Here is a 12,522-nt window from a genome sequence, read left to right on the forward strand (position 1 = left end):
CCTCCCGGGTTCACGCCATTCTCAGCCTCCCGAGTAGCTGGGACTACAGGTGCCCACCACCACACCCGGCTAATTTTTTGTATTTTTAGTAGAGATGGGGTTTCACCATGTTAGCCAGGATGGTCTCAATCTCCTGACCTCGCGATCTGCCCACCTCGGCCTTCCAAAGTGCTGGGATTACAGGCATAAGCCACCGCGCCTGGCCAATAGTTCACTTTTTAACCAACAGTATTAATTATTTTATGCAGCTTTGTTCTCCTTTCCAAAATATAACCTTCATTCTGATATACTTTGTATCTCTCTGTAATATAAGTGAAGACAGTGACTCTTAAAAAGCAGTGTGCCTCAAAATTACCTCCTCTTTCCTACACAAGTGCTCAGACCCAGTGCTAACCTACACCTGATTATTCAAAAGTCTCAGAAATTTGACTTGGGTGTTTGCATTTAGGGATCACGTTTTTTGAATGAATCAATATGAAATACCTCTCCCGAATGGCTTTGAAGTTAATACACAATATTATTAAAAATACTTACATGTTATATTGCATGGACTCAATATATAGAAGAGTAAAGCAGAGACCATTCTTTTTAGTGGGTTATAATCCAGGTGGGAATGGAGTGCATTCATAGCTATGTGCTCTCTGGCACAGTGTTTCATTTTCTTTTAACACATCTATCAAGTAGACTGTGAGTTTACAAAAAGAAGAGATAAGGCATACACTAAAGTATTTCAAACTATACCACAGAAGTAGGAATTTAAATCAAAACTTTGAGTAATAGTGCTTTCCCCCTTTTTCTAATTGAGACTATTTTATTCAGTTATTTTTATTGCAAGAACCACTTTTGGCTTTAAAACTTATACTAATATAGTCTTATTTTTATTACATCTTTTGTTTTGCTTAGTTTTCTTTGAAAACTTTCTCACTTTTAAAAACAAGTACATAAGACTAATATAAGACTAAAAGTTTTTCTAAGCACTGCTTTATCTATATCCCAAAGGTTCTAATATGCATGTTTTTTACCTTTGAAATTTTCCGGATATTGGACAATTTTGATTTCCATTTACTCTTTGATTAAATATGTTTTTTAAAGATATGCATTCCTTATTAATTTTAAGATAGACTTTAATTCTTCTCACTTTGTTTGCAATTTGCAGTTTTACTGGACAATAATATCTTTACTTTGTGGATTTATTGATTTTTGTACAAAACACTTTTATATTTTGTCAGGGTCCCATGGTCATTTTAAAAAGGGTTCATTCTGTTTCCAGAGTAGAGTTTTGAAAGACACAGCAGATTCATTTTTATAAAATATGTTATTTATAACTTCTAGAGCAGGAGTCAGTAAACTTTTTCTGTAAAAGGCCGGAGAGTAAATGTTTTCCACTGGGCTGATCATGCGGTCTCTGTTGTAACTACTCAATTCTACCTTGTAGCATGAGCACATAAATGAATAGCTATGGCTGTGTTCTAGAAAAATCTTTCCTGACCAAAACAGGCAGCAGGTAGAATTTCACCTGTGTCCTCATTTGCTGAGCACTAGTCTAGGAACTCAGTTGTGATCCACTGGCACTGGTATGAAATCAAAGAGGTAAATTAAAGTCTATGTGACCTAATATGTTTCCATTTTTCCTCAGAACACTTGCAGTTTTTTGTTTTATGAAACCTGATGAAAATTTAGTGCACAAATATTCAAAACTCTTAAATATATTTTAAAGTTGTCTACTTTTAAAATATCCTTTTAAAACTGTGTATTTTAGCATTATCAAAATGCCCTTTCTCTTCTCTGTTTTTTTGACCTGAATTTAACTTTAGTGTCATTGAGTTTACAAAAAGAAGAGATAAAGTATAGCATACAGTATTCCAAGATTATGCTATAGAAGTAGGAATCCGAAGCAAATAAACACTGAATTATTTTAGTTTATTGCCTTAGCAATTCATAACCGTATTTTGAACTTCTCAAATTATTTTTAAAATATTCCTCTTTAACAAAATCTAATAGCATTTTCTCTGAATAGGTGAATTTAATCCACTTACATTAGTTGATATGGCAAATATGTTTGTCTTACTCTACGTTATGCCAGGGATCTGCATAGCTTTTGTGTAGATAAGATTTGATTCAGCAGGCCTGAGACTGCTACTCTTAGAAAGCCTTTCTTGTAAGGTTTGCCCTTGGCTGGCATCTAGAAACAAGATTCCCATAACTGCCGAGGGGCTCACTGTGCCAGCCCTGCACAAACAATATGATAGAGAACACCAGTTTTCCATCTCAAAGTCTGTAATTTTGGCAGATGCTAGACAGAGGGTGTCTACATGATTAGCCCACAATAAAAACCCTGGGTACCAGTTCTGGGTAGACAACATTTTACATATGTTTTCAAAATTCATTGCTTAGGAAACCGTGCTTGGGGAACTATCTGAACTCTCAGAAGCTTGTAGCTTGTTTCCTACGAACTTTGCCCCGTGCACTTTTTATCTTTGCTGATTTTTCTTTGTATTTTTTCACTGTATAAATTTTAACCATTATTATGACTATATGCTGAGTTGTGTGAGTCCTCCTAAGTGAATCAGTGAACCTTCTCGTTGAATTCAGTAACTCACCTGGGGAGTTCCTGCTTAGAAATCCTTTCTCTTTCTCTAATAACCATGGATCTTCTCCTTGTTCCAATGTGAAGATCAGTTCTGGTTTTGTAAAGCAGTACCCTATAAATGGGAAACAATTTAGCATTTGCATTAGTTGCATAGGTTCTACTGTTTCTGAATGTGAAGAAGGTACAGCTTCAGAAGGGGCATATTCAGGGTGCTCACTGGACCTTCTTTGGGGAAGTAACCACAAAAAACATTTTCTTTCTTTTCTTACTTTTTTTTTTTTTTTAGAGACAGGGTTCCTGTGTCACTCAGGCTGAAGTGCAGTGGTGCTACCATGGCTCACTGCAGCCTCAAACTCCTGGGCTCAGGTAATCCTTCTGCCTCAGCCTCCGGAGTAGCTGGGACTACAGGTGTGCACCACCATACCCGGCTAATTTTTTAAAGTTTTTTTGTAAAGATAGAGTCGAACTCCTGGCCTCAAGCAATCGTCTCACCCTGGCCTCCCAAAGTACGGTGGCATAAGCCACTGTACCTGGCCAAAAAACATTTTCTTATTCTCATAAATGATCAGTCTCCTTGAACCCCTGAACTGCACACCTAAGTAACATAAAATTCTAAAATGGCCAATGTCTTGGTTATCAAGGAAGAGATTTCATGAGGACTTCCACATCTGGCTGTAACAGGGTAAAAGGAACTGATTTACTGCTCCATAACAGACAACTAAAAAACCAAACAAAATATAAAAAATGGTAATTAGGTTTTAGCTAAGAGGCAGTGCAGACAGGGATCCTTGAAAGTAGAGAAACAATGAGGTGAGCCCTATGATTATCACAGGCTACTTGTGAGAAACTTGCCAAACCAGAGCGGAAAAAGAACACCAAAACAGAGCCTGGCAGACTTGGTAAGCTGATGTGACAAAATTGGATGTTTAAGGAAGCCCTGGCAACTAGAATTTGTGGGAGTAAATGCCAGCGAAGAAAGAGCTATACTGATATAAAATGTTGGAGATCTGCAGAAGGGTCTCCGGAGCACTGACTTGTATAAGCATGTAAGAGAATCACTCAAGGTTAGGAAAAGACCAATGAAAAAGAATAGGCCGAAAAATCACTACAGCATATACAAAGGTAGGAAGTTTATATCATCACCAACCAGGGTAGAAAAACCTCCTAATTAATGGCCAACAGGGTAGAATAACCAGAAGGGTACTGCTTTAGTAGAGGGGCCAAATTAGTTCTAAAGTGAGCTCTGAATCCAACACAACAAAGCTTAAAGTGTACCTTGAAATGATCGAACTAATTCCACGTAACTTAACTACATCCCAGAAAAGGCTCAGAAATATGCAAAAGAATACAACGAAGTCTAGCAACTCACAATGTAAAATTCACAATATCTAGCACCCAATACAAAATTACTAGGTATGAACAGAAGCAGTGATACAAGACTCTTATCAAGGAGAAAAATCAATCTGTAACAACCGAATAAGAAATGGCCCATATGGCCAGGCACAGTGACACCTGTAATCCCAGTTATTTGGGAGGGTGGGGCAGGAGGACTGCCTGAAGCTGGGAGGTCAAGACCAGCCTGGGCAACACAGAGAGACTGGAAAATAATAAACAGAGTTATCTGTGACCTGTGGTTAAATAAATTTGTGGTCTAACATATATGTAATCAGCATTCCAGAAGAAAAAAAGGAAAGGGAGAGAAAATTTTGATGCAACAGTGGCCAAAATTTTCTAATTTTAATGACCTATATAAACCCTCAGATCCAAGAAGCTAAATAAATGCCAAGAGGAAACATAAAATCACACCAATGTACATTATAATCAAATTGCTAAAACCTGCTGAAAAAAAGAAAATTTTATGTAGACAGAAAAAGACATAATATGTGCAGAAGAACAAAGAGAATTAAAGCTGACTTCTTGTTAGAAATTTTACAGTCTGGAAGACAGTGAAGTGATACTTTTAAAGTACTGAAAGAAAAAAAATCAACCTAAAATTCTATACTTAGCAAAGATAAGATGTTTCAGACCCAAAAAAAAAAAAGGTGAAACAATTTATCAGCAACTGATGTGTATTACAAGAAATGTTAAATTTTCCAGACAGAAGAAAAATGGTACTATGAAAATTTCTGATTTATATAAAAAAATTTATAGAGATAAAGAGCACCATAAACTGGAAAAAAGAGGATGAAAATAAAATATACTTTTCTCATTCTTGGAATTCTTTAAATAGAACATTATCTTTCAAGTTATCTTTTTAGACAATATTATTATGGGTTTTATAATATATACATAGCACACATAAAGAGAAATTCTGCATAATGATAAAGGGAATAATTAATCAAGAGGATATAACAATCATAAATGTTTTTCCATCTTATAACACTACTTCAAAATACATAAAGCAAATCCTGATGAAACTGGAAGAATAACCAAATCCACAATTGTAGTTGGACAGTAAAACTCCTTTCTCAATAATTTATAGAAGTAGATTACAAGTAAATAAGAAGGAGTACAGAAGACTTGAAGAATATTATCAACCAACATGACCTCCATTTATAGAACACCGATCCAAAAGGAAAACACATTATTTTCAAATACATATGAAACATTTAACGAGGATAAATCATATGATGGGACCTGAAACGAGTTTAAATAAACTTTAAAAGGATTAAAAAATCTTGCTCTCCAAATAGGAATTAAATGAGAAAGCAATAATAGTAAAAAAATTTTCAAAGAGCCAAAAATTTAAAATAAAAAAGCCATGTTCTATTAGAAATATGGAGTAGAGGTACTTTCTCCTATCTTTTCTGGTATGTATAGCTAAAAACTATGGATATTATATATTTAAAAACATAAGATGCTGAAAGGTGGAGAGAAGACAGCAGATTGTTCAAGGACCTCAGGACTCAAGGTATGACAATGATGAGTTCCCTGCACTGCTCTTTGGCCTCATATATTCCAAATTAGAAGCTGGAGAAGCTGGCAACAAACAACATGAATGTGGAGACAGAAAAACAAGACAAAACATACAACCCAAAGCTTGTGCTCTCAAGCCAGAAGTTCAGGAAAGAGGCAGCCTAACAAGATTGAAAACTTTTAGACAACGACTGTTCTTAATTCAGCCAAACACAAAATAAAAAATATGTTCTCCACTTCTACTGCTGCCATCAAAGGACAAGTGGGGAACTCAAATGTCTGTGCTCACCAGGCTGTAAGAAGGCTCTCTTACTGTTCCACCAGGGTCATGTCAGAAAGGGCTGACTGGGGGCTGAGACATGTCTCCAAGCCAGGCAGTGACAAGGTCCCCTGCCCCCCAGTGTCAGTAGAAGCCCCATGGGGAGCAGTAACGAGGCACTCCAGATCCTACCATGCAGGGTGTTATCAGTGAAGGCATAATGGGGATCCTGAACCACCACTACCATTCAGCAGTAATGACAACCCCTCCTCCTCCAGGTGCCGACAGAGGCTGAGTAGGAAACCTGGACTTTCAGCCCACCTTTTAATAATAAGGCAGCACCCCCCGACCTCCCCTGCCACAGTGGCGTCAGAGAATGCCTGCTACATGAGAAGATTTAAATCAGACACAGATCTTATAATTTCCAAATAGGTTCAATCTAAAATCACTTGTCATACCAAGATCTAAGGCAACTTCAACTTGATTGAGGAAAGACAATCAATAGATGCCAACACTGAGATGGCACAGAAGTTAAAAATATCTGATAAAGACTTTAATAAGCCATCATATAAATGTTTAAACAAACAATAAGAAACATGAAACAAAAATAGAAAGTCTCAGCAAAGAAAGAGAAGATATATGAAGTAGATATTTTAGAGTTGAAAAATAACTAAATACTCAGTGGATGGGTTCAACAGCAGAATGAAGAGGACAGAGGAAAGAATCCATGAATTTTAATACAGAAGAGTAGAAATTACCCAATCTGAACAACAGACAGAAAACAGACTAAAGCCACGGGGACCTGTGAGACTATAACATAATATCTAACAATTGTGTCATAGAAGTTTCAGAAGGAGGGGAGAAAAGGGAGGGGCTGAAAAGTGTAAGAAGAAATGATAGCTTACCAAGTTAGTGATTGCCATGAGTTAAGGGATAGTAAAAGGAGTTGGGCTGACTTTATATAAAGGGGTAGGACAAAGCTCTTTGTGGTGACTGAATAGTTCTGTTGACTTGACTGTAGTGGTGGTTACACCAATCTATACATGTGATAAATAACAAAGAACCATACACTTGTTGTGCCAATGTCAACTTCCTGATACTGACATTGTACTACAGTTGCATAAGATGTATCTCTCGGAATGTTGAAACATTTAAGATTTAAAAATTGCTGTCTTTAGGCCGGGTGCCATGGCTCACACCTGTAATCTCAGCACTTTGGGAGGCCGAGACGGGCGGATCACGAGGTCTGGAGATCGAGACCATCCTGGCTAACACGGTGAAACCCCGTCTCTACTAAAAATAAAAATAAAAAAATTAGCTGGGCATGGTGGCAGGCGCCTGTAGTCCCAGCTACTCAGGAGGCTGAGGCAGGAGAATGGCATGAACCCAGGAGGTGGAGCTTGCAGTGAGCCGAGATAGTGCCACTGCACTCCAGCCTGGATGACAGATCGAGACTCTGTCTCAAAAAAAAAAAAAAAAATTGCTGTCTTCTTGGCAGACTGACATGTAACATTACTCTGTTACCAATAATTTTCTGTGCTCTGAAGTCTGCTTTATCTGATATTAACATAGCCAATCCTGCTTTTTTATGATTAATGTTCCATGGTATACCTTCTTTTACTTTCAATCTACCTATTATTTTTTAAGTGAATTTCTTGTAGATGGCATATATTTAGGTGAACTTTAAAAACCAACTCTTTCAATCTGTCTTTTAGTGTATTTAGGCCATTTAATGTAATTCTTGATAAGCTAGGGCTTTAATCTGCTATTTCATTTGTTTTCTGTTTGTTCCCTTGAATTTTTATTAATTTTTCCCTGATCTTCTCTTTTGAACATTTTTTTTTAGAATTCCATTTTTTACTTATTTTCCTGTAATATTTTTGAGTATACCATTTAACATAGTTTTTTTAGTGGTTACTCTATATATTAAATTATACACATATTACCACAGTTCACTGTGACAAGTATCAATATTTTGCTAGTTCAGGTGGAGTGTAAAGATGAAGGGACTCTAAGTCCCTTATCTGCTTCCTGTTTATAATATGATAATCTTAACTATTTTGTCTATATACATTAAGAACCACATCAGAGAATGTTCAATTTTTCCCTTCAACCATCAAACAAAATTAGAAAACTCAAGAGGGAAGGCAGGCATATTGTATCTACCAGCATTTTTACTTTCCATTGTTCTTTCTTCCTTCCTGATGCTTGAAAGATTCCTTTTACGATTTCTGTTCCAAGAACTTCCTTCCTTCCATTCTTTCGGGGTAGGTATGCTGGCAATAAACTCTTAGTTTCCCTTCATCTGAGAATGTCTCAATTTTCCCTTCATTTCCAAGAGATATTTACGCTGGATAAGGAGTTGTGTTAACAATTCTTTTCCTTCAGCACTTGAAAAATGTGTTCTCTGTGGTTTCTAATAAGAAATCCACTTGTATTCAAATTCTTTTTCCCCAGAAGTAATATATTGTTTCCCTTTAGTTGCTTGTCAGATTTTCTTCTTTATCTTTAGTTGTCAGAAGTTTCATAATTATGCTTCTTGGCATGAATTCCTTTGGGTTTATCCTGTATAGAATTTACTCAGCTTCTTGAATCTCTAGGATTATGTCCTTTGCCACACTTGGGAAAATTTTAGCCATTATTTCTTTGAATTTTTTTTTTTAGCCTTTTCTTATGGGATTCAAATTACAAAAACATCAGAGATTTTCTTGTAGTTTCTGGGGTTCTGTTCATTTTTATTCAGTCTAGTTTTTTCTCTGTAAAAAATGACTCATTTCTATTGTTCTGTCATAAAGTTCAGCAATTCTTCTCTCCGTCTTCTCTATCCTGCTGCTGTGCACATGTAATGATTTTTTAAAAAGTTGTAGAGTAAATTTAGATTTACAGAAAAGTTGCAAGGATGGAAAGAATTCTTGTATACCTAGCAACCAATTTCCCTCACTATTAACAACTGAAACTACCACAGTTTTCTCATATAACATCAGAAATTCTGATGGCAGTTTTTTCATAACTAATAATACTGATACATTATGAAATAAAGTCCACACTTTATTCAGAGCTCCTTTTTACCTAATGTCTTTTTCCCGTTCTACAGCTTCATCCAAGATTCCACATTACATTTAGTCATCCTGTCTCTGTAGGCTCCTGTAAACTATAAGTGTTTTGTGGTATTTTGGATCACCTTGACAGTTTAAAGGACATTGTAGAATGTTCTTCAGTTTTGGTTTATCTGATGTTTTCCTCATAACTAAAGTGGGGTTATATATTCCTCAGAGAAAGACCACAGAGGTAAAGCATCTACCATTCTCATCACATCTCATCAAGGGAATATGCCATCAACATTTATCACCGACGATAACTTTGATCACCTGGTGGAGGTAATGGATGCCAGGGTTTTCCATTATAGTTATTCCTTTTCTCCAGTATGCATATTATACTTTTTAGAAGACTCTCACCAGGCACAGTCCACTGCAGCAGTGGAGAATTATGCTCCACTTCCTTGAAGAGGAGTAACTACATAAATTATTAGGAATTTTTCTATTTGGGAGATTTTCTATTCTCATTTATTCAATTATTTATATCAATATGGACTCACGAGTTTTTCATACTTTGGGTTATAAACCAATACTATGTTGTTTATTTTAACTGTTGCAATTTTGGCTACTGGGAGATCTTTCAGTTGGCTCCCCTGTTCTTTGACGTATCCCCTGTTATGGTTTGGGTATGGTTTGTCCCCATCAAAATACATGATAAAATTTGATCTTTAATGCAGTGTTGGGAGGTGGGGCTTAGTGGGAGGTGTTCGGTCATGGGGCTGGATCCCTCATGAAAAGATTAATGCCCTCTGACATGGTTTGGCTGTGTCCCCACCCAAATCTCATCTGGAACTGTAGTTCCCATAATCCCCACATGTCGTGGGACAGACCAGGTGGAGAAAATTGAATCATAGGGACGGTTTCCCCCATCCAATTCTCGTGATAGTGAGTTAGTTCTCATGCAAGCTGATGGTTTTATAATGGGCTTCCCCCTTCACTGGGCACTCATTCTCTCTCCTGCTGCCCTGTGAAGAGGTGCCTTCCGCTGTAATTGCAAGTTTCCTAAGGCCTCCCCAACTATGCGAAACTGTGAGTCGATTAAACTTCTTTCCTTTATATATTACCCTGTCTCAGGTATTTCTTCATGGCAGCATAAGAATGGACTAATACACCATTTAATGGGCGTGAGTTCTTGCTCTCACAGGAATGTGTTAGTTCCTGTGACAGTGAGTTATTTAGAGAGTCTGGCTTCCTCAGTTTCACACTCTTGCTTCCATGCAATTTCTTTGCACATGCTTGCTCCCCTTCCACTTTCTGCCATGAGTTGAAGCAGCATGACGTCCTCACCACATGAAGCTGTCCAATTTGGGGCTTCCCAGCCACCAGAACTGTGAGCTAAATAAATGTTTTTTCTTTAGAAATCACCTAGTCTCACTTGTTATGTTATGGCAACACAAAACAGACTAAGATAGAAAATTGGTACCAAGGAGTGGGTTGTTGCTTTATAAACACCTGAAAATGCGGAAGTAGCTTTGGAACTGGGTAATGGGTAGTGGCTGGAAAAATTTGGAGGGGCAGGCCAATATTGCCATGAATGGAGCATTAAGGGTGATTCTACTGAGGCTCAGACAAAGACAGGAAAACAAAGGAAACTTTCAGACTTCTTACAAATTGGTTAAATGGTTGTGAACAAAATGCTGCCAGAAATATAGACAGTAGAGACCATTCTGCTAAGATCTCAGATGGAAATGAGGAAGCATGTATTAGGAACTGGAAAAAAAGGCCATCCATTTTACGCAGTAGCAAAGAAGGTGGCTGCATTGTCTCCATGCCTCAGGGCTTTATGGAAGACAGAACTTAAGAGTGGTGAACTAGTATAACTGGTGGAAGAACTTTCTAAGCAGCAAAGTGCTCAAGAAGCTGCATGGTTACTTTTAACAGCTTATGCTGGAGTTATACTAGCAAAGGGATAATCTAAAGATTATAATTATTATATTATATTTATATATATAATATATATTATATATTTATATATATCATATTTATATATATAATATATATTATATATTTATATATATTATATTATATTATTATAATTTATAATTTAAAAGGAAGCGAAGTAGAAGGATTTGAAAAATTTGCAGCCTGGCCATGTGGAAGAGAATGAAGGAGAATTTTTAGAAAAGATATCCATTGATGTAGCTGAGCAACTGCTTGCTAAAGAGATTAGCGTAAGCAAAAGGTCAAAACAATGGGAAAAAGACCCTGAAGTCATTTGGAATATCTTCAAGTCGCTTCTCCCATTCCAGGCCCAGAAGCCTAACAAGGCAGAATAGTTTCAGGGGAAAGGGCCAGGCTGCTGCACTTGGGACACCTTGGGACACAGCTTCCTGCATCCTAGCTGCTTCGGCTGAAGCAGCCATGGGTCAAGTGGCTCCAGGTAAGGCTTGTGCTGCGTAAGCCTTACATCCCCTGGCTTATGTCTAGAGGGCACGAGCAGTAAGCCTTGGAGTCCGTGTAGTGTTAATTTCGCAGGCTTGCAGAATGCTAGAGCCATGGAGGTGTGTGTTACTCCAACTGAGATTTCAACGTTATGTATGAAAAACCCTATAGGCCCAGGCAGAGACTTGTTGCAGGCGCAGAGCCACTGCAGAGACCCTCTGCTAGGGCAAGGCCAAGCAAAAATTTGGGTTAGGTCTACTGCAGAGTCTCCACTAAGGCAATGCCTAGTGGAGCTTCAGGATTAGGGCCACTGCTAGGACCCCAAAATTGTAGAGCCACCAGTAGCATGCAATCTCAGTCTGGAAAAGCTGCAGGCATTTGCCTTCAGCCTGTGAGAGCAGCAATGTAAGCTGGGCAGAGAAAAGCCATGAGAGTGGAGCTATCCAAGGGCTTGGAAGCCTACTCCTCACACCAGTGTGCTGAGGATGTGGGACATGGAGTCAAAGGAGACTATTCTGGAGCTTTCAAATTTAATGTCTGCCCTGCTGGGTTTCAGACCTTATGCCTATTCCACCATTGTATCTTGGAAGTAAATAACTTTTTTTTTTTTTTTTTTTTTTTTTTTTTTGACCGAGTCTTGCTCTGTCGCCCAGGCTGGAGTGCAATGGTCTGATCTCAGCTCACTGCAACCTCCGCCTCCTGGATTCAAGCGCTTCTCCTGCCTCCAAGCGCTTCTCCTGCCTCAGCCTCCCGAGTAGCTGAGACTATAGGCACATGCCACCACATCTGGCTAATTTTTGTATTTTTAGTGGAGACAGGGTTTCCCCATGTTGGTCTTGAATTGCTGACCTCAGGTGATCCGCCCGCCTTGGCCTCCCAAAGTGCTGGGTTTATAGGTGTGAGCCACCATGCCTGCCCAATAACTTATTTTTGATTTTACAGGCTTGTAGCTGGACTTTGGACTTTTAAGGTGGTGCTGGAAAAACTTAAGGGTTTTGGGACTAGTGGGATGGAATGTTATATTTTGTATATGAGAAGGACATGAGTTTTGGGGAGCTAGGGGCAGAATGGTATGGTTTGGGTATGGTTCATCCCTGCAAAAACTCAAGGTGAAATTTGATCCCCAATGTAGCAGTGTTGGGAGGTGGGGCTTAGTGGGAGATGTTTGGGTCATGGGAGTAGATCCCTCATGAACAGATTAATGCCCTCCCAAAGGGTTGAGTTCTCACTCTCACAGGAATAGATTATTTCTTGTGAGAATCGGCTGTTAAAAAGAGCCT

At 38.2% G+C, this 12,522-nt stretch overlaps 1 protein-coding gene across 2 annotated transcripts in view; it reads right to left on the reverse strand.

The window, feature by feature from the left end:
• ZNF782 (zinc finger protein 782) overlaps positions 1–12,522 on the reverse strand; it is a 35,181-nt gene that overhangs the window by 3,993 nt on the left and 18,666 nt on the right. For both annotated transcript variants that reach the window (XM_032164623.2, XM_058445238.1), the window contains exon 5: positions 2,601–2,702. In XM_032164623.2, the coding sequence (XP_032020514.1) occupies positions 2,601–2,702 (102 nt within the window). The remainder of the gene's footprint in view (positions 1–2,600; positions 2,703–12,522) is intronic.

Source organism: Hylobates moloch, unplaced genomic scaffold, assembly GCF_009828535.3.
Source record: "Hylobates moloch isolate HMO894 unplaced genomic scaffold, HMol_V3 SCAFFOLD_10, whole genome shotgun sequence".
Classification (NCBI taxonomy): Eukaryota; Metazoa; Chordata; class Mammalia; order Primates; family Hylobatidae; genus Hylobates; species Hylobates moloch.